The sequence below is a fragment of the Coenobita brevimanus genome, chromosome 115 (assembly GCF_032717465.1).
Source record: "Coenobita brevimanus isolate Jiangsu-jjx chromosome 115, ASM3271746v2, whole genome shotgun sequence".
In the NCBI taxonomy this organism is placed as follows: domain Eukaryota; kingdom Metazoa; phylum Arthropoda; class Malacostraca; order Decapoda; family Coenobitidae; genus Coenobita; species Coenobita brevimanus.
Genome location: NC_137068.1, coordinates 15,220,311 through 15,243,150, shown reverse-complemented (window position 1 = coordinate 15,243,150; position 22,840 = coordinate 15,220,311). Strand labels below are relative to the sequence as shown.

Sequence of the window (22,840 nt, the reverse complement as noted above, 5' to 3'; positions counted from 1 at the left end):
TCTGCCCTTTCCTCTCTTCCATCCTCCCTCTTCTGTCTTCATTCTATCCTCTTCCTTCTGCCTACAGGTGCCTTTACACTCCCTCTTCTTTTTTTCTTCGTTCTTTCCTCTTCCTTCTGGCTATGGGTGACTCTACACTGAGTGACAAGCCAAATGGTTTCCTGTACACCAGGAAATCATTTACTACGCTTGGTGGTAACCATATAACCAAAATTATGACGCCTGGTGGATTAGTGGGTAATTAAGGCGCTCCAATCGGATTGAGCAAGGGGTGGTTGGGGTTCATTGCTCAAGTAATACCACTCAGGGATGAGTGAGGCTGGTCACTCTCATCATAAATGTCCGGACCAACTTGCCTAGTCCCGGGCTCCTACGCTTCTCATGGGGCAACATAGGACTGGGTGATGGATTGATGGATGATGTAGAGGAGTAGACTGTAGCACCAGTCGAGCAGGGCAGTACTCCCGAGGTGGATGGAAAGCTGATGACAGGGAGTGCTGGAGCTCCCGTTTCATCAGCCCTCAGGAATAGTTCCTGACCATCCCCCTTTGCTGAACTTTTTCAGTGTCTCAGTTACACAGAGAGTAGGCCAGCATGCTCTCCAGTACAAATTTCTCTAACTATCTTCACCAAACTACATGCACAGTACACACTACACTTCCTATTCAAAATTTAACTAAAATGGCGTCTCTTCACCAAGCCTCGGAGTCCCCAGGGGGGGGGACCATAAATGCCCCCACCATCTGCCCCTCTCCCGGTGACGACTCAAGGTGCCTGGAACCACTGTCTGACTCTCTTCTTCTTCATTTCTGCAACATTCGCGGCCTTTCCTCTAACTTTCGCTCTGTTGAGCACCACCTCTCCTCCTCTAAACCTCACCTTCTTTTTCTAACGGAGACTCAGCTGTCTGAGGCAACTGACAGCAAACCCTTTTCTGTATCCTCCTACTTTCTCTATACTCATTTCAAAGCCAAAGGTGGCTGTTGTGTATATATACGCAACGACTTATCTTGCTTTCGTGTTCCTGAACTTGATTCTTCTGAATTCTGCACACTCTGGCTTCGGCTTTCCTGTCATTCTCTGACTAAATATATCTGTGCTGTTTACTTATCCCCTAATTCTACTGACTATCAAAAATTCTTCGACTATCTTACTTCTACGATGGAACACATTCTATCCATTTCTCCTTTCTCTGAAATCTCCATTCTTGGAGATTTCAATGTTCACCACCACCTTTGGCTCTCCTCTCCTTTCACGGATCCACCTGGTGAACAAGCCTACATCTTTTCTATCCTTAATGACCTAGAGCAGCTTGTACAGCACCCTACCCGTATCCCTGACCGCCTTGGAGAGAGCTCCAACATACTTGACCTCTTTCTTACAACTAATCCTTCTGCTTACTCTGTTAATCTTTTCTCTCCGTTGGGCTCCTCCGATCACAACCTTATTACCTTAACCTGTCCTATCACTCCGGTACGGCCTGTGGACCCTCCAGGGAAACGTCGTCTGTGGCATTTTGGAGCTGCAGACTGGGAGGCCCTCAGACAGTACTTCTTTGATTTTCCTTCCATGGCCGTGAGCCATCTGAGTGTGCCTTGCGCATTACGGAGGTTATTCTCTCGGGCATGGAAGCATACATTCCTTTCTCATATCCTTTGACTAACGCAAGAAAGCCTTGGTTTAATCACGCTTGTTCTAATGCTGTCCACAACAAGGAGAGGGCCTACAAAAGGTACCGGAGCCAACCCACCCCTGAATCACATCATCTTTACGTTTCTGCCCGGAATCGTGCTAAGTCTGTTCTTCGCTCTACTAAAAATAATTTCATCCATACTAAATGCTCTCGACTCTCCAACTCGAATTCTTCCCGCTCCTTCTGGCATCTTGCCAAAAATCTTTCTAACAACTTTACCTCATCATCCTTCCCTCCTCTTTTCTACTCTGATGGTTCTGTAGCTATTTCTTCTACTGATAAAGCAGATCTCTTCGCACAGACTTTCTCCTCCAATTCTACCTTAGACGATTCCGGTGCTGTTCCTCCATCACTTCCCCCCTCTGACTTCCTCATGGCTGACATTAAAATTTCTTCAGTTGATGTATTTTCTGTCATCACTGGCCTCAGTACTAACAAGGCATATGGGCCTGATGGGGTCCCTCCTGTTGTTCTCAAGAACTGTGCTTCTGTGCTTACACCCTGCCTAGGCAAACTCTTTCGTCTTTGTCTGTCAACTTGTACCTTTCCTTCTTGCTGGAAGTTTGCTCTCATTCAGCCAGTCCCAAAGAAGGGTGACCACTCCCAACCCTCCAACTATCGTCCAATTGCTTTAACGTCCTGTATTTCAAAAGTTTTCGAGTCAATTCTTAATAGAAAAATTTTAAGGCATCCTTCCTATCACAACCTTCTTTCCGATCGTCAGTATGGGTTCCGTCAGGGACGCTCCACTGGCGATCTTCTCACCTACCTTTCAGACTCCTAGTCATCCTCATTTCGGGACTTTGGCGAAAGCTTTGCCATTGCACTTGACATCTCAAAGGCTTTCGATCGAGTCTGGCATAAATCTTTAATTTCCAAACTGCCCTCCTACGGTTTCTATCCTTCTATCTGTGCCTTCATCGCTAGCTTCCTTTCTGGTCATTCTATAGCCGCTGTTGTAGACGGCCATCGTTCTTCTCCTAGATCTATCAACAGTGGTGTTCCTCAGGGCTCTGTCCTATCACCAACTCTCTTCCTTTTATACATCAATGATCTTCTAAGCTGTACATCTAACCCTATCCACTCATACGCTGATGACTCCACCCTTCACCTTTCCATTCGGTTCCCGCAACGCCCATCTCAACAGTTACTTCAACAAACAAGGGATGAGGCTATGGCACACCAAATGTCTGACTTGGCTCGTATCTCTGACTGGGGTAAAAATAATATGGTTGTCTTTAATGCATCTAAGACTCAGTTCTTACACCTATCAACCCGACAAAATCTTCCACAGATATACCCACTAATGTTTAATAATATTCAGCTTAATCCTGCATCATCCTTGAACATGCTTGGGGTTTCATTTACTCGGGACTTATCTTGGAAAGATCATATTACATCTCTTGTAAAATCAGCTTCCAAGAGATTGGGTGTGCTAAGCCGACTGCGCTCTTTCTTTACCCCTGCGCAATTGTTGACTCTATACAGGGGTTTTATCCGCCCCTGTGTGGAGTACAACTCTCATGTGTGGGGAGGCTCCCCACATACAGCTCTTCTCAATAGGGTGGAGTCATAGGCTTTTCGTCTCATTAACTCTCCTTCTCTTACCGACTCCCTTCAACCTCTGTCTCTTCGTCGCACTGTTGCATCTTTATCTCTTTTCTATCGCTACTTAAATGGTCACTGCTCCTCTGAACTGTCTGCTTGCATTCCTCCACCTCTACGACGGGCGCGTAGCACCCGTCTGGCAGCAAACTCTCATCCTTTTTCTGTCCAACTCTCTAATGCAAGAGTTAACCGTTACTCCCAGTCTTTCATTTATGCAACAGGTCAGCTCTGGAACTGTCTCCCTCTGTCTGTATTTCCTGCTGCCTATGATCTCCAGTCTTTCAAACGCAGTGTGTCCAGGCATCTCAAAATGAACGGATCTTGAATTTGGCTCTATATTGTATTTTGTTTTTCTCTTGGAGGGAACTGTTACTGCGGGCTCATGGCCTTTGGTTCCTTCTTCCTCACATAAAAAAAAAAAAAAAACTAAGTGGGCGAACCTGTTCTGTACTTCTACTCCTGCATCCAACAGTAAATCTGCTACTATTCTATCTTCTCCCGGAGCCTTCCCTCTATTCATATTTTTAAGAGAAATGGATACATCGTCTGGTGTTACCTTAACCCGTCACGTCCCGAGGTTTTCCGCACCTATGACATCCCCCAGTCCCGAGCCTTTTTGGAAATTTTTTTTTTTTGCTAAAACTTCCGCTTAGGTCGAGAAACGAAGGAAAATCACAAAGAAAGTGGTTCCTGTGGTCTATAAGTGGTCCGTACAGGTGCGGTTCCCCCCGGCAGGTATCGTATTCTGTAATGGGCTGGATATGCTTTTACGTTTTCTATGGTAAGGAATAATGGGAGAAACAACACACAACACCTCTATATTTATTGAATTTGAACTAATAAACAATAACAGTAACAATGTAATGGATTTCAGACACATATATATGAAAAATAATCATTGTACCATCGCGCGAGCATAGCGAGTTTGGTCCGAGTCGTAACATGCTATATGCTAAGTGTCTGGTATGAGTCAACCTATCATTTTTTCTACTTGTATACTTCTGTTTCAATGACATTTTACCAATTACAACTGTTTGTAAGTGTTTTCAGATGTTTTCATTCATTATGATGACATGCAGCATAAGTATAGCGCACATCAGCTTAGTAAGCGCACTCGCTATGACTCATATTTCAACATACCAAATTGTTTTATCACTTTCCAATTATTTTTCCCTTTACATACTGTAGAACCTTTCCTCCACCACTGTAAAGGTTTTCAATTATTTTCATTCATTACGAGGGCATTTAGCGATATGCTAGCGCATATTCACGTAGCAACCACGATCTCAAACACTCGTGTTTCATCATCTACTTTATTTATTCACTCCAATTATAATTTCCCGCTTACATTACACACGTTTACACCCCTAGAATGCACTGTACATACTTACTGCCATTATTTATTCAAGTGAGCGCGAGAATATCGCCTGAAAATACCCTCGCAAGGAATGTTTCGACAAACATAATACTCACACACTTATATACTAATTCACTCACACACTTATATACTAATTATTCACTTTATCACTTGCTGACTTTTATTTTGACTAATACGTGCCTTATTCATTCAACTGAGCGTCAGGAAATCTTATCTTTATACACACGCTATGAATATTTGACTTAGAATATATATCATCACATACAATAATTTGAACTTATATTATACCCGTAAGAATGTCACATAAAAATAATGATATAATTACGGGCCGTATTTATTGCACTGAGCGACAGAATATCGCATCATACAACCCTCTCTATGTAAGTTTCAACTTAGGGCAGATTTATATACTTACACACAATGTTTTCACTTATGTTCTACCCGTAGGCACTTTATACTAATATTTGGAGATCCACATGACTGATAATTTCACTGAGCGTCTGTCTGTCGCATTTACCTCATAATTTCAGCGTCCTTTCGCATTCACACCATGCTAAAATTGCATCAACGTGTGATATTCACTAAAACATGGGTGAATACAGAGACCCACGTCACACTGCACGCACTCATAGCGGGTGTCCTTCCTCTGTGTCGTGAGTCTCACCTGGGAATTACTGCACACGTGACACCTGCGTTGGGGCCTAGGTCTGTTGGGCTGGGGAGGGATAGGAGTGGGGAAATAGCGGCCGGATATTCTCTGGGGAGTTTGGGCAATAGGGGCAGTGCGGATGCGATGTTGGGGCCTTTCAACAGCATACTTTGCAAAGATTTCTCTTGTGAGCTCCCTCACAAACCCTTCAAATGTTTCCTGAACTCCTGTGGTCATGGCGTGAAGGTGGTGGCAGTTCAGAGCAGTGATATCTAGTAAGTGAAAGAACAGTTTTTTATACCACTTCATCGTTGTCCTGGCACACTCTACCGTCGATATCATGGAGTCTGACTGGTCCACGAGGCGCATGTTTATATTGTAATCCATAACACACTCAGGTTTCCAAACACGACGCCTGCTCTCGCTACGGTAATCTACAGAATCAGTACGGTGCATCAAGGGGCGGTGAACCTTGGACAAGAGGCTTACTTCTCTGTTGTGGTTCCACATTGTTGCAAGGATGTTGTTGGCTTTGAAGAAGACAACCTCACTCCTTGCAAGTTTCCGCCCTACCTTGGCCATGTGACGCCGGTTCACCTTTACGGTTCCACAGACTCCCGTTTCATGTGTGTGAAGATAACGAGCGAGAAGAGGGCTAGTGTACCAGTTGTCGAGGTAGAGAACGTGACCGCGATGAAGGTAGTCTTGTATCATCGTCTTTACCACTGCTCCCGACAGTCCAATACTTCGATTTTCTATTATGTCTGTCTATGCACCGGTGTACAAGACTATGTCTTGCACGTATCCAGTCCTACAGTCACACATAACAAAGATCTTGAACCCAAAACGGTGCCTTTTGCTGGGTATATACTGTCTGAATGAAATATTGCCTCTCCACAACACGAGACTCTCGTCTATGACGAGATCTCTATAGGGATAGAATGAGGAACGAAAGGTTTGCCTGAGGTGATCAAAGACCAACCGAATTCGCCTCATTTTGTCAGTGATGTTTGCATTTGCAGGGTCATGAGCATCATAAAAATGGAGGCGACTTAGAATTTGTTGAAACCGATTACGGCTCATCACTTGACCAAATATGGGGGTAAACATAACAGGGTCCCTAGTCCAGTAAGCAGGAATTCTATTCTTTCTTATAATACCCATCAAAAGGACCAGGGCAAAAAATAAGAACATTTCTGGAAGGGAGACAGGGTAATCATAGATCATAGAATGCCTACTCCTTGTTCCCAATCTTTCACTTTCTAGGCGCTGGGCGCTTGCAAACAGGTTTGTTTGGTAAACGATCTGATCCACGAATGCCTCACTGAAAAACAGGTGGAAAAAATATAACCTGGTGGAATTACTGTGAATACCTTGTGCAATGCAGCCAGATCGCCCTTGCTCAGTGAAGGGGTGAATGAGGGGAGAAAAATCACTCCCATCCTCCCAATCCCAAGACACAAATCCCTCGTCCCCATCAGCCCCATCACCGCCTTCGTCTGGGTGGGGAGGAGATCCTGGTAGGGGAGGTGGGGGAGAAGGAGTACGGAGGGCTTCCCCACTGTCACTCCTCTTCCCTCTGCCTTTACCCTTTCCCTTTCCCTTACCCTTACGGCCTTGAGGAACATTAGGGGGCTGTGGGGATGAAATAGTAGAATATTGGGGAGCAGAAGACGTGCTGGGGAGTGGTTCCTCCCCACCTTCCCCCTCCATTACCACACCACGTGCTCTCTCACGCAACCTAGCTCGACCACGTGTTAGGGGATATTGGGGAGCATAAGACGTGCTTTGGAGTGGTTCCTCCCCACCTTCCCCCTCCCTCACAACCCCACGTGATAAGGAACGCACCCGCACTGGCCCACGTGATCCACTATGCCGCCTCACACTACGTAGGGAGAGCAATGACTCACTCACGTCACTCTCACTTTCCTAATCCCTGGACTTTCCCTTTCACTCCCCACTCCCTCCACTTGACTTCCTAGCTCCCCAAACAGAATGCTAGGCCCATACCTGCTCATACGACGTGGTGTGCACTCTGGGCCACGATGTGTAATGACCTGCCGTCCATACCACGTGGCAGCACGTCCCACGGCTCCGTCCTCGTCCTCATCCTCGTCCTCGACCTCGAATTCTCCTTCCAAATCACGCTGGGGATAGGGATAGGATATACCACGTGCCTTCTTTGCCTCCTGCCCCTCTCTAGCAGCACGGTAAGTCACGTACTGCCGCTTCCTGGGTGACGGAACTTCCTCGTCACTGCTGGTGGTTTCTTCCTTCTCTGGCTGCACATAATCTTTGTCCATCTCCTCGTCGTCCAGTGGGGAATCACTGTCGCCGGTAAAGGTGTCCAGGGCGACTTGAATCTCGCTGTCTGAGAGACCTCTCTTAGCCATGTCTGAGCAGGACCGTGGCTACCAGGTGAGTGGACGAGTGGCGGGCTAGTGCGGGTCGTGCGGGGTCGCCGAGTGTCCCCGCCTGGTGGCAGGTAGGGGAAGGTCAGGCGAGGGTACGTACCGCAAATCAAGCGCGAAATTTGAAAATTGTCGAAATTATGCACATTGCAATTGCACGAAGTACTGGTACGTCGCCGGGACTGGCAAATGCAAATCGTTGCAACGTACCCATACGTCGACGGGATGGGGCGGGTTAAGTATTTCACTTGTGTCAACTGACAAGTTATCTATATATACTACTGCCTTTGATGCATACAGTTTTTTGTAAAATTCTTCAACTTTCTTCACTACCTTATCCCTGCATTTAATGACTTCATTGTTCTTGTCTTTCAGTGATATAATTTGTTGCTTTCCTAGTCCCATTTTACTTTGGACCTGTTTCAGACTTTATCCTTTTTCGTTGGCTTCTTTGATCTGATCCATGTTTCTCTTTGTTTTCCTTGTCTCTTGTTGATAAGCTAAGTTAATTCCGCTTGTTCTATTTCATCTTTCTTTGTTTTTATTCTTTTTTTTTTTAATTATATGTTCTCGAGTGTCTTTTCCGAATACTTCTTGGTTTTGGTTGTACTGGGCTTCCCACTTGCCTCCGCTGATTCTCTTAGGACTTTTGCTTGTCTGTCGTTCAACACATCAATGTCACATTCACTGTTACTTACAGCCTGCAATCTGTCCGTTATCTCCAACTGAAAGGTTGCTTTGTTTGCTCCGAAGTGGTTACATGTAGAGGTGTATGAAATGTAGGAAGACTACTGGGTCTTGGGAGCAGACTGTGAAGCCTACGCCCAGAGTCAAGCACATAAAAAAAAAAAAAAGGAAAGTTGTTGAATGTCGTGAAGAGTATGTATGAGGGCGCTAAGGCTGCAGTGCGTTTGGACAGTGAACTGAGTTATTTTTCTATTTGAAGGATGACTTGAGTCAGGGATGCGTCATGTCTCCATGGTTGTTCAATCTGTATATGAATGGGGTTATAAAAGAGATACAGTGTACGGCAGTGGATGTTGGAATGGCCCTAATGAGAGAGGGCAGTGTTTGGAAACTCCCAGTACTGTTGTTTGCAGATGATACTGTGTCGTTATAATGAAGACGAAGGGAAACTGGTGACTGAATTTGGGAGAGTGTGTAAGAAACGGACTCTAAAGGTGAATATAGGGAAGAGTAAAGTTATGGTCTTTCAGAGATGTGAAGTAGTGAATGTACAGTGAGGTTGGATGAGGAGGAAATGGAAAATGTGAGTGCGTTTAAGTACTTGGGTAGTGTGATGAGTCAGGCCTATGTCCCACTGTCAGGAACTTTCCCAGGACATGACACAATCTTCATGTCTTCGTGTGTCGCCGCATGTCATCATGAATAACGTGGCGTTACTTAGCGATCATGTAGCGCTGACGTGGAGAACTTGGTCATTGTTCGCAGTTCTTGGAGTGCTAGGACAATTTTTGGAATGTTCTAAAATTGTCGGCATGGGCGCTGACAAGGAGAAGAACGTGACATGTCGCGATGGTAACGTCATTTGGCTTAGCTGTGACTTAGCGTGTCTTAGCGTTTATTAGCTTGTTGGTTGTCGTAGCTTGTCGTTAGGTGTGACTTGATGTGTCGTAGCAATAACTTGGAGATCGGATCCCGAAGACCCACTACAACACACGAAGTTATACCTATGACAGACAAAGTTATACCTGGGACACGCTATGGCAATTAACACACGGCCATCGTCGGGTATCGTCATAATTATGTCCTGATAATCTTAGCGATGACTTAGCAGTAACTTATCAGTTCCGTAGAGTGTCGTTCCTTGTCGTACCGTGTCGTGGCTACGGCTTGGCATGATGCGGAGTCAAAGTGACCGTTATTTTTTAACTGAGGGATGATCGTTGTGTGTCGTCAGGATAACGTGACACTTCCGTTGGGTGTCGTGGGATGTCGTAGCAATGTTTTTGTGTGTCTTAACACTAGCATGACTGTGTCGTGAAATGGCCGTTTAGGCCTACCGTTTGAGGTATGATCGTGACATTTCACCAAGATCATACCTCGAGGGTAAGATCGTGGTAATCGGGGCCGTTCTCGATGATGAACTTGAATATGGGACACGGGCCTTAGGACTGAAGTTTAGAGGGTGAAGTGCTGGAAAGGATACAGCATGGAAGAAAAATTGTTGGTTCTTTGAAGGCAGTGATAAGAAACTAGGAAGTGAGTATGGAAGTAAAAAAGTCGCTGCATGACAGTACTGTGATATCAACTCTAACGTATGGAAGTAAGCTTGGACCTTGTTGGAGGGACATCAATCAAAAGTGAGCACATTGGAAGTAAGTTCTCTGAAAGGAGGATGTGGAGTCACATGGAGAGACAGACTGACAAATAAAGAAGTGAAGGAACTTTGTGGTGTGGCTGTGCATGTGATAGAAAGAATCAGGAGAAATACACTGAGGAAGTTTGGTCACATGGAGAGGATGAAGAGCGAGAGACTGACGAGGAGAGTGTATGTGAGTGAGATGGAGGGGAAGAGAGGGAGGGGAAGGCCAAGGATGAGATGGAGGGGTGGAGTGGAGAGGTATATGAGAGTGGGGTGTGTGAGCTGGGAGCAGGGTAGTGAAATGGCGGAGGACAGAGCGACGTGGAGGCGATTTGTTTGTGGCCACCCCTTACGAGATTAATGCGTCTGGCAATAGATATATAGAAAATTTTTCAATCTTTCCTTTCAAGGGTTTCAGCCCCTGCTCACCTAATTAACTTTTTTCAGAAATAGTGAAAGGGGGCCAGAAATAGCTCTGATATCTTAGGACATATTGCACAATGGGCTATCATCCGTAATGAGACATTCTGTGTGCGTGAATCCCTAGTGATTCTTGGAGGGGACAGCTCCCTCCCAAAAACAGGAACGCTCAGAAATAGAAGAAAATGAGCATGTGGATTTCACTGAAATTATCACACATATCACAGGATAAGTTATGCAGTTTCGATGTTTTCTCTTAATGGACAAGAAACTGCACATCGACGTTTGGGGAGTGTGAACCCCCACTCTAGTCAATGATTCTCGTGGGTCAGGACCCTCCCCAAAATTAATCGATCAGAAATGGGGGAAATACTTCACTGACGCATCCCGGGTGATTTCGTTTGGTTACTGGGAACGTTTTCCACTATATTAAATATTCCAACCCTAACTTTCAAGGGGGTCAGCCCCTCTAACTAATTAAAAATTCTCAGGAATCACAAAAGGAAGGCAGATATGGCTTTGATTTCTTAGTACATGTTGTACATTGGACTCTCATCAGCAATGTGATAATTTGAGAGCGTGAACCCCTACTGATTTTTGGAGGGCTCAGTCAGCCCCCTTCCCAAAAATAGATACACTCAGAAAGAGAGGAAAGTGAGCACATGGATTTCAGTGAAATCAGCATACATATCGCAGGACTGGATATGCAGTTTCCATGTTTTCTCTGAATACACCGGAAGAAACTGCACACCTCCATTACAATAATAATAATAATAATAATAATAAAAATTATTATTATTATTATTATTATTATTATTATTATATTATGAGTAGTAGTAGTAGTAGTAGTAGTAGTAGTAGTAGTAGTAGCATTAGTAGTAGTAGTAGTAGTAGTAGTAGCAGTAGTAGTAGTAGTAGTAGTAGTAGTAGTAGTAGTAGTAGCATTAGTAGTAGTAGTAGTAGTAGCAGTAGTAGCATTAGTAGTAGTAGTAGTAGCAGTAGCAGCAATAGTAGTAGTAATAGTCGTAGCTGCAACCCTTGGCTCATCTAAAACATACAGCCAGTGAACTACAAGCTGAAGATGCCCCCAGACTTCAGTCTACCATCCTCCTTTCAGGGGACAGGGACTGAAGAGATTAAGGAAACTCACTGATATTCATGAATGTACAACTCTCAAGATCTTAAAATACGGAAGAAGCGTTGTGATAAATAGGTCATCCTGTGATGGTGGTGAAAAATGTACTCTTGGTAAATAGTTATTCTAAAAATACAAAAATTGGTACAATAAACGACATTATATACAGTAGTCTCAGGTACTGACGTAACTAATTCATTTGTGTTCGAACACTTGCTCATTTCCATTACCATTCAATTCTAGTGACACCATTCATTTTTTCAAGGGTTGCGCAGCCATGAGCAAAACTTCACCGAAAATCCCTGGCTAGTATTGTTTCCCACCTTTATTTTTTTCTCTCATTCCTCCCCAGACGACACAGAGTACTCGTATTCTTCCTTGCTTCTCAGACTCCTTTGCTGTGTACTTCATATTCCCGTCACATAAATATTGTTCACGTAACACCTTCCATATTTCTCATTTTTTCCCAAACGACAGAGAGTAACCTTCGATCTCAAACTCATTTTGATGTGTGCTTAATATTACTGTGTCATAAATATGGTTCATGTAACACCTTCCATTGCCTCAGCAGGGTAGGAGTAGTGATGGAGCATCAAGTTAGTATGCATGGTCTTTGTTACTGACCCACTGTGGACATTTGACACCACTCACAGTATAAAGTTGTAGACAGCAGCCAGAATACCAGAGAGAGAGAGAGAGAGAGAGAGAGAGAGAGAGAGAGACGCATTTTATTTTCTTTCTACTTCCTACCTCCAGACGATTCAGCTTGGGGGAGCTCTCTTGTAGTGCAGTGGTAGTAGTAGTTGTAGTTGTAGTAGCAGTAGTAGTAGTAGTAGCAGCAGCAGCAGTAGTAGTAGTAGTAGTAGTAGTAATAGTAGTAGTAGTAGTAGTTGTTGTTGTTGTTGTTGTTGTTGTTGCAACCCCGGCTCATCAGAAACATGAACCTGGTGGACTGCAGGCTCAAGTTGCCCTCTTGCGGCCCAACCACGCGTCTTTCGGGAGATAGGGAAGTAGATGAGGAACGTTTGTATAACCTCGCAGTTTAGCTGCCCGGTCATATCGGTGCCACCACATGAAGGCGTCCCCCTCCAGCACCTGTAGTGAAGGGGTAAATGAGAACTACATCTAACTCCAGCAGTTCCAAAAGCCTTTCCAAAGCTCAATAAAATCGTGTGACGGTAATAAAAATACAAGTTAAGCGCACCCGAAGAGTGCACCTCCTCCAACGCCTTTACCAGACAACTCAGACTACCACCAAAATATAATCAACTCTCCTTTGGCCAGTGACCCACAATTCCACAAATTTTCATTGAAATCCATCAATAATTTTTTGAGATATCTTATGGACAAACACACAAATAAACAGAAAAACAGGTGTGAATACATAACTTCCTCTAACTTTGTTGTTGGAGGTAATGAGAAGTCTTTCATGTACTGAATGCGTCAAGTATACAGGGTGGCCCATATAAAACGCTCGTCTTACACTGCACTGGGTTATTTCTTGTGTGTTGCGGGGACGGCCCACCCAGCGTTATCATTGTCTGTCATGTACCATTTAATAATTTCCTAAACCCACTGCCACACCCACGAACACCAGCAGACTAAGCCGTCCCCGCAACACATTGGTTACTGCCAGATGAGTATTTTCGTGGAATGCTATTCAGGAACCACCATGTATAGAAATGAGTGGCTAGGGAAGCACATCTGATGAACAGTGATGTGTGTGTGGATGAGAGGGTGTACAATGAGCACATCTGATGGACAGTGATGTGTGTGTGGATGAGAGGGTGTACAATGAGCACATCTGATGAACAGTGATGTGTCTGTGGATGAGAGGGTGTATAATGAGCACATCTGATGAACAGTGATGTGTGTGGATGTGAGGGTGTATAATGAGCACATCTGATGAACAGTGATGTGTGTGTGGATGAGAGGGTGTACAATGTGCACATCTGATGGACAGCGATGGGTGTGGATGTGAGGGTGTATAATGTGCACATCTGATGGACAGCGATGGGTGTGGATGTAAGGGTGTATAATGTGCACATCTGATGGACAGCGATGGGTGTGGATGTAAGGGTGTATAATGTGCACATCTGATGGACAGCGATGGGTGTGGAAGTAAAGGTGTATAATGAGATGTTATTATGCTGGCCGCAGGTAGCCTACTGAAGTGTCTCTGTTACTACGAGAGCTTATCATCATCAACATCATCATCATCGTCATCCTGAGTCCTTGTTCCGTATTAGGAATCCCCCGACAGAGGATATCCATGACAGAATCTCCTCCTAACTACTTCTCTCTCTCTCTCTCTCTCTCTCTCTCTCTCTCTCTCTCTCTCTCTCTCTCCAGTATACTACTCTACTCTCTTATCCATAAGGTCTTCCTCTCCAAGTATTATCTTTAGTCTCACTTTCAACATTCTTTGGCACCCTGTACAAGTGTAATCTTTATAATACCATTTCAATGTATTCCATTTCATCCATTCATTAATTTCAATTCCCACTGTTGTCATCCCTTCTTCCATTCCAAAATACTCACAATTTTCTGTATTACACCAGTCATCCTCTTCACACCTGCTGCTGTTCAAAAAAGGGTATTCTCTACAGCTTATAACACAGGAAGTTCTCTTGTCAGTGACTGGCCAGGCTTCACTCTGTTACGAGATTGTGTGCTATGGTTTAACCCTTCCACGGTGCTGTAGAGGGACGCCTTCACCTACATAACTTGGCCGCTCAACCACCTGGTTATTCAAACGTCCCTCACTTCCCTCCCTATCCCCCATAAGGAGGATGGTGGACTGCAGGAGGAGGACTGCATCAGCCTGCAGTCCACTAGGTTCGCATTTTAGATGATTCTGGGACAACAACAACAACAACGACATCTACTACTACTACTACTACTACTACTACTAATAATAATAATAATAATAATAATAATAATAATAATAACCATTTTACACAATCTCGTAGACTAAATAAAATCATATGTCGGTAGCAAACATAAGCCATGCTAATGAAAGACTTAACATGAGTTGAAATAGTGAAGGTGATGGTGTTTCACAGAAAGAGGTCGTTACTGAGTACGGACGGAAACGTACGGAGGTCTTTTCCCGTTTCCCATAATTGTGAAAAGCACCCACCAGCAAGAATACAACAACGCTATTGGTGGCCACATTTGAAAGCCTGAGACGTGTGGCACATTTTGAGAAAAGTCTCTTGAGTAACACCTGCCGTATTACTTTGGCACAGGCTTTCCAGCGATGGCATTGGTCCGCAGTATATTTAATAGTCTCTTGGCAGCACAGTTTGGGGGCTTGGTTTGGCGTTTATTTTATTCTGTTGTTATTATTATTATTATTAAATTTTTATTTTTATTATTATTATTATTATTATTATTATTATTATTATTATATATTTATTGTTACCATTATTATTATTATTATTATTATTATTTAATATTTATTCTCACCATTATTATAATTATTATTATTATTATTATTATTATTATTATTACTATTATTATTATTATTATTATTATTATTATTATTATTATTTCAATGGCAACATGATGGCAAATTTTGAAGAGAGTCACTTAACTGACCCCTATTACCTTTCCACGAGTTTTCCACCGATGTTCGTTGGTTTGCTGTTGCTTTAATAGTTTCCCAGATACCACAACTTTGGCGCTGTGTTCTGCTATAATTTATTCACCTTAACTTAGCCCATGTTGTTGTCCCTTTCCAGCTTATTTCTTGTAGCTCAATGGCGGAATTGGCGATAATACGGATCAATATCCTTTCCATAGTGACTAGCACCATATTCCAGCATTAGTCTCTTGTTGCATCACCATATTCAACATGGAGAGATGGCAGTTTTATTCCTGCTTTAGAGTGAACAGAGTATAGCTAGTACATAGATGAAACTCTCCCCACCTGGTTCCTATCCAGTAACTACCTCTCTTATTCTTACTTGTCCTAAAATTACCATCTCTCCATATGTAGTGCTGATTTGTTACGACAGAATAACAGTGGAATATGATGCTAGTCACGAAAAAGTGCTATGGAAAATGAGGAGCCGCAATATTACGTTTTTGTGCCTCTATGCTCTGTAAATAATTTGCAAAGGGACAAAAATAAGATGAAAAAATATATATTTAATATAGCGTTTTTATAGTACATGAACGGAGGAGGAAATCTGCATCACATACAGAAAAAAATCCATACACCAGGCTACAGGTGTCCTCCATTCATAAAAAAGTAGTAACAGTTGGACTTTAACTGCCATGGGTTGATGTTTGTGGGAAGTTAATCTGGGGATGCGAGTTCCAGGGAGAAGTGATTCTGGCAATGAAGCAATTCTGATAGGGAGAAATTCTGCGATATGGAAGCGTAATGGTCAAGTCACGTGCGCTACCGCTACCAGATACCAGTGTAATTCGGGGGAAGGCGTGGAGAGGTGGCACAATGGATGCAATTTCATTTGAGCATTCATTCGACCAATAATACAAGACATCTTGTACTAAGCATGTGTGTGAAGCTCAGTAAAGTCTTGATACATTATCTGTTACTGAGAAAACCCCCTCCTATTGTCAACCACTAAATTAATCCACTAAATACTGTCATCTGAAAACAGAAAGAACACACCATTAGAATAATGAAGAGATGAAGCTGAATGATGTTTGTGTTTTTGTTACCTGTCGCTAAAAAAGCCCCCTCCAAGGCTGCCAATCACTGAACCGAGAGCGAAGATGGACTGGAACAATGGCCGTAGGTCTGCTCTTTGGCATATCAGGTTCCACTGAGAAAAGCAGAAAAATTTGAAGGATTAATGTCTGTCAACAACACAAGGGTCACTGCACAGCCATATTCTAGCACGCCCTCATCCATCTCAAACTCTTAAAACTGCTCTTTGATGAACCACAGAAATGGGACATACGTTTTCTAAAAATAATGGAATAATTCTGGATACTACGGCACCTGTAGACCTATCAATTGATGCCTATATATTTCAACATATCCTCATCAAAAGTAATAGGTTTCTGCACATCCACATAGTTGCTGTTTCCTGGAAGTTTGGTGAAAATTTGTCCACAACTTTTCTAGATACTTTGGCAACAGATACATAAGCACACACAGACAAAAACTATATTGCCTCGCCTTCCTAAAGGCACGCTATAATGATGACGATGATGATGTCGACGACAACGATGATAATGATGATGTTACCTTCCCTTATCCTTAGGTGGCGATAAAGGTCATAATGATGATTATTATGATGATACCTTCCCTTACCCTTATATGGTGAAAAAGGTGGGAGAAAAGGGTTATAATGATGATGGTGGTGGTGGTGGTGGTCATAATGATGATGGTGATGACATTGGTGGTGGTGGTGGTGGTGGTGGTCATAATGATGATGGTGATGACATTAATAATACGAGTACCTCTGAGGTTGCTGTGGATTGGAAGATGGATGTGTCGTAGTGAACGTTAGGGCATGATGGTAGTTCTGTCATATTGCCAGTGCCGACCATTACTGACTCTCCCTGACTCATCACACCATCCAGGCATCTGCTGTCATACCTGTGGGTGCACATAAATCCATCAATACCTGTACTCTGACCACTTTAATTGCGTTGCAAACCTTAACCTGGCCTAGAATTTCGTCCTTTTGCACTTTCTATAGCCCAGTGAAAGGAAAAGACAGTGATACGGCTCAATCTTCCCTCCACAGCATTTCTTCATGATTAGCATCATACTCTACTGTTACTCTACTGCTGCAAATCAGCATTCAAGACGAAGACATGTCAGTTTTAGGCCAAGATTGAGTACAAAGAGTTTTGAACAACTGTCATTTTTCCATCTTAATTTCCCAGCTACAAAAAGTGATTAACACTAGAATATGGTGGTAGTCATGAAAGTGTGTTATGGAAACGATGCTAGGCCGTAGTTCGGTCTTATTTAGTCACTGAACTACGAGAAATAGCTACGAAAGGAAGAAAACCTACACCAAGTTAAAGTGAACTATAATATACACTCAGGGTCAAAACTTTGCCTATTACTGTATTCACTTCACACCCGCCAGACTATCGGTTCTAACCGTTGCCACTCCCCACAACATCCACACATCTGCTGTCGTGCCTGTTGGGATAAGGCGTGAATTGACTCCAGAATCGACTCCTGTGATTCTGATGAGCTTACCAGAGAATCTGTTTAAGTCTTAAGCGTGGGAACCGATTCCTCCATAGTGAATCTGCAATCACTAGAGTGTGTGGAGTGGGTGAAAGTTAACAGACACCACCACTGGCGAGTCAGGGGCTTGCTTGATTCAGTGAGAGAATCGAATTCAGCGTTGAGATGTGGGAAGTTAGTCGTGGCTGAACCGTTGCCAAAGGCCTGACAAACTGGCGCCACTGTTACTGCCACCTGGAGGTGGGTGACCTCTGTCTCGCGCAAAGCCTGGGCAAAAATCGATTCCAGACTCGTAAGTACTGTGATCAGCGAAGTATGTGTAAGTTGTGAAGATATTTAGATTAACCGAGAATCAAAGCCTATAATCTCTCTCTCTCTCTCTCTCTCTCTCTCTCTCTCTCTCCACAACTTAGTGAAACCTTTTATTTTTAAAGAAATATGAAAGCTGTTTAATTCCGATTTATTTATTATTACTGTATTGAAGTAATACCTCAATTATCCGACATAGTAAAGCCAAAGGCATATCTGGATAGGGGCAAAGTTCGGATACATAGCAATATCCAATACTATACCCATACCCTACCCTTACCCAACCATATACCTATACCCAACCTATATGTACAGTACAGTACCCCTTCTAATGTTGGCAGTGTTCTATGGTCTTGCAGCTGTTTTTAAACATCAAAACACACATCGGAATATGCAATATAATCCTAAACACCAACTAGAGGTCCCCCCATGGAGGAAGTCACACCAGCCACAAGCTGATACACACGTAGCGCAGATCGGAATTTGGCGTTGACTTTGACCTACTTTCACTAATTTCGAATTCGTAGTAGATTTTCATCCCTATTACACACCTGTAAAATTTTGTGATGATATCTTGAGCATCTACGAGCTATGGAGATAACAGACACACCGATCTTGACCTACTTTCACCAAGTTTGTACTCATAGGGAATTTTGATCCCTGCTACACACCTGTAAAATTTTGTGATGATATCTTGAGCGGTTGCGAAGTTATCATGGTAACAGACACACAGACCTTGACTTACTTTCATCAGTTTGGAACCCGTGATTGATTTCTTTTCCATACTACACAACTGTAAAATTTTTTGTTGGTATCTTGAGTGGTTGCAAAGTTATCATGCTCACAGACATACAGACACACACACAGGCAGACAAATTGAAAATAATACCAACTTCGCTATCGCGGTTACTAATAAAACAATGCAGAAACAACAACAAAAACACAAAAACCCTTGCTATGTGCACAATACCCTCCTAATTTTGGCAGTGTTCTGCAGTTTTTTGGCTATTTTTAGACATAAAAACACACTCTGGAATAAGCAGTATAATCCCAAACACTAATAAAACAATGTGTAAATAATAATTATTTAAAAAAAAATCCACACTACTTACCACCCAGTGAACAGCAGACAGGCGTCATTACCCTCAAGGCTCCAGAAGGTGTACAGGTATCCCATGTGGTTTAGTGGCTAACATTTTAACCTAGCAAAGATCAAACAACTCCTCCTCCTCCTCCTCCATCAGCTAAAGCCGGGTGATGAGCGGGGACATGCGACGAGATGATGGAGCCCTACCCACCTCAGCAGACTCTAAAGACAGCTGCAAGCTCACTTCTAATGGCGACTCAACGGCTGTCATTATGCTCTTTTGTGGGTCTAAGCGTGAAGACTGGGGTTGACAGGGTGATGGTTGTGGTGGTGGTGGTGGTGGGGAGAAGGGGCTGGCACTCGTAGGGGTGGCGGATTTGAAGAAGAAGTCTATCTTTGTCTGACTATGGATGCAGTGATTCTGTTGGAGGATGATAGCATCCATGACTGCCCACAGATCCATTGCCAGCTTGAGTGGCACCAACTCCCTGTCGCAATGAGGATGCTTGGCATAGTCGAGCACCTGCTCAATGCCAGCCCATAGTGCACCAAGATGAGGGAGTGATGGACTGGCAGGGTGGCCAGATTCAGGGTCCTCATTGCTTTCTTCTGTTGGCCCCGGAAAGACAGCAGCAGTGTTCTTCTCATCAGACAACATCTGACAACCTGGATCACAGCAACCATCGTCCAACCAATCCCTCACCTTGTTGACATCCACATCCTCTCCTGTGTTTTGTAACCGAAGATGTAAATCATTCACATCAAATCATTCAAAGTCGGGTAAGGCCTCACATCCCTGATGGAGACGAGACCAACCACACTCCAGGGTTTTGATGGAAACTTTCAAGCACTATCCCAGTTGAACACCGCAGACTTGATGTTGTAACACTGCAGATTCTCCAAGGTCCAATCCCTACAAGTGTTGACCCCATCCTCATCCACAAGCACCACCATCACCTTGTTATGGAACCTTCGATGGTAGAGACCTTTGGCTATACCATCTTGGTCCATTGGTTGAATGAAAGCAGTCATATTAGGTGGTAAAAGATGCACCTAATATGGCCTTCATCAGCAACCAAATCTTTCTCTGATGGATGTGCAGGGGCACTGTCAAGGATCAGGAGAGCCTTCACCTGGTCGTGAGGGATGCCAAGTTCCTCTGTTTGATAATGGATAACTTCCTTGACAAAGTGTCTGTGGAACCAGTCTTTGTAGATCTTTGACGTAAACCAGGCCTTCAAAGAATGGTACCACACAACAAGCAGGCTATCCCTTGACCCACGGAGACAGTGCGGCTGTTTTGTGTCTCCAGCAATAATGGGTTTGAGGCGGTGCATTGCGTTAGCATTGGCACAGAGTGACACTGAGACACGATGTTTAGACAACTACTGATCAGGCACAGTCTTCTCTGTCTCTTCTACCAGGGTGTTGGTGGGCTGTCTGAGCAATTGACAGCAGACCCTTTTCTGTATCCTCCTACTTTCTCTATATGCACGTCAAAGCCAAAGGTGGCTGTTGTGTATATATATGCAACAACTTATCTTTGTCTCGTTTTCCTGAACTCAATTCTTCTGAATTCTCTACACTCTGGCTTCGGCTTTCCTGTCATTCTCTGACTAAATATATCTGAGCTGTATACTTATCTCCAAATTCTACTGACTATCAAAAATTCTTTGACTATCTTACTTCCAAGATGGAACACATTCTATCCATTTCTCCTTTCTCTGAAATCTCCATTCTAGGAGATTTAAATGTTCACCACCACCTTTGGCTCTCCTATCTTTTTACTGATCCACCTGGTGAACAAGCCTACACCTTTTCTATCCTTAATGACCTAGAGCAACTTGTACAGCACCCTACCCGTATCCCTATCCTCCTTGGAAAGAGCTCTAACATACTTGACCTCTTCCTTAAAACTAATCCTTCTGCTTACACTGTTAATCTTTTCTTTCCATTGGGCTCCTCCGATCACAACCTTATCACCTTAACCTGTCCTATCACTCAGGTATGGCCTGTGGACCCTCCAATGAAACATCGTCTATGGCACTTTGGAGCTGTGGATTGGGATGCCCTCAGGCAGTACTTCTTTGATTTTCCATGGAATGATTATTGCTTCCATGGCCAGGAGCCATCTGAGTGTGCCTTGCGCATTACGGAGGTTATTCTCTCGGGCATGGAAGCATACATTCCTTTCTCATTTCCTTTGACTAATGCAAAAAAGCCTTGGTTTAATCACGGTTGTTTAAATGCTGTCCGCAACAAGGAAAGGGCCTATAAAAGGTACCGGAGCCAACCCACCCCTGAATCACATCTTTTATACATTTCTCCCCAGAATCATGCTAAGTCTGTTCTTTGCTCTGCTAAAAAGAATTTCATCCGTACTAAATTCTCTCAACTCTCCAACACGAATTCTTCCCACTCCTTCTGGCACCTTGCCAAAAACCTTTCTAACAACTTTACCTCATCATCCTTCCCTCCTCTTTTCTACTCTGATGGCTCTTTAGCTATTTCTTCTACTGATAAAGCAGACTTCTTCACTCAGACTTTCTCTTCCAATTCCACCTCAGACGATTCCGGTGCTGTTTCTCCATCACTTCCCTCCTCTGACTTCCTCATGGCTGACATTAAAATTTCTTCAGCTGATGTATTTTCTGCCATCACTGGCCTCAATAATAATAAGGCATATGGGCCTGATGGAGTCCCTCCTGTTATCCTCAAGAACTGTGTTTATTTGCTTGCACACTGCCTAGGTAAACTCTTTCTCCTTCGTCTTTCAACTTGTACCTTTCCTTCTTGCTGGAAGTTTGCTCTCATTCAGCCAGTTCCAAAGAAGGGTGACCACTCCCAACCCTTTAACTATCGTCTAATTGCTTTAACATCCTGTATCTCAAAATTTTTTGAGTCAATTCTTAACCCTTTCACGCGGATAAGTTTTTAAGTTTTCCAAGCTCTGACACACAGGCTTTTTTCCCCTCCCCCCCCGGCCGCCGCGCACTCCAAAAATTTGTATTTTCGGCTTATTTTCACCACTCAAACTTATTTATTTTGCCACAAAACCCATATATTCCTATTCGCCGATGTTTATTCTACACGATAAGCAAAAAAAAAAAAAAAACAGTATACATACGTTAGGCCGCTCAGAATAAACATTTGGGATCATAGATTTCACCTCCCAACATCACAGGTCGAATGTTTACTAATCAATCTGTACATGTTATACAATCAATCGAAAGAGAATTTTATTAGGTTTCGAATGGGTCAGGTCCCAGTTTGATATGATGTATGGTCTTCAAGGAATAAGCGAGAAAGTAAAACCCATTTTCGACAGAAAACAACTTTGTTATTCGGGAAGGGCTTGAGAAGAACTTTCAGAGGCACGCTTATGTTTTTATTTCATCATCCTGTGCACAATTTTATCCTCTTTCTTCTCATCAAAGAACGGTGATCCTAGGCCTCATAGTTTTCGAGAAAAATGTAAAAAACTACGGCGTATTTTGCTGCACACTGACCCGCCATCAGCTGCCCTCACTTATCCTAGTTTCCTGTAGCGCGCTAACACTTTTATGCTTGTTAGCTTCGCTTTCTTTGGTTTTATACCAACAACTGTTTCATATAATTACCTCTGTTTTGTTTT

The 22,840-nt window shown here is 43.4% G+C and overlaps 1 protein-coding gene across 1 annotated transcript; it reads right to left on the bottom strand.

Moving 5' to 3' along the window:
* Nucleotides 1-8,299: 8,299 nt before the first annotated feature.
* LOC145418551 (solute carrier family 22 member 16-like) lies at nt 8,300-19,296 on the bottom strand. Its single transcript, XM_080286920.1, has 4 exons — nt 19,232-19,296; nt 17,063-17,201; nt 16,316-16,419; nt 8,300-8,396 (listed from the first exon to the last, which is right to left on the bottom strand). The coding sequence occupies exons 1-4, from the start codon at nt 19,294-19,296 to the stop codon at nt 8,300-8,302; spliced, it is 405 nt and encodes a 134-aa protein (XP_080143046.1).
* Nucleotides 19,297-22,840: the final 3,544 nt, after the last annotated feature.

Excerpts from the sequence above, each read along its gene's own strand:
- LOC145418551 (XM_080286920.1), bottom strand. The coding sequence starts at position 19,296 with ATGGGATACCTGTACACCTTCTGGAGCCTTGAGGGTAATGACGCCTGT. Across the intron at positions 17,202-19,231 it reads TGTCTGCTGTTCACTGGGTG|GTATGACAGCAGATGCCTGG; the intron begins GTAAGTAGTGTG and ends GTGCACCCACAG. Across the intron at positions 16,420-17,062 it reads AATCCACAGCAACCTCAGAG|TGGAACCTGATATGCCAAAG; the intron begins GTACTCGTATTA and ends TGCTTTTCTCAG.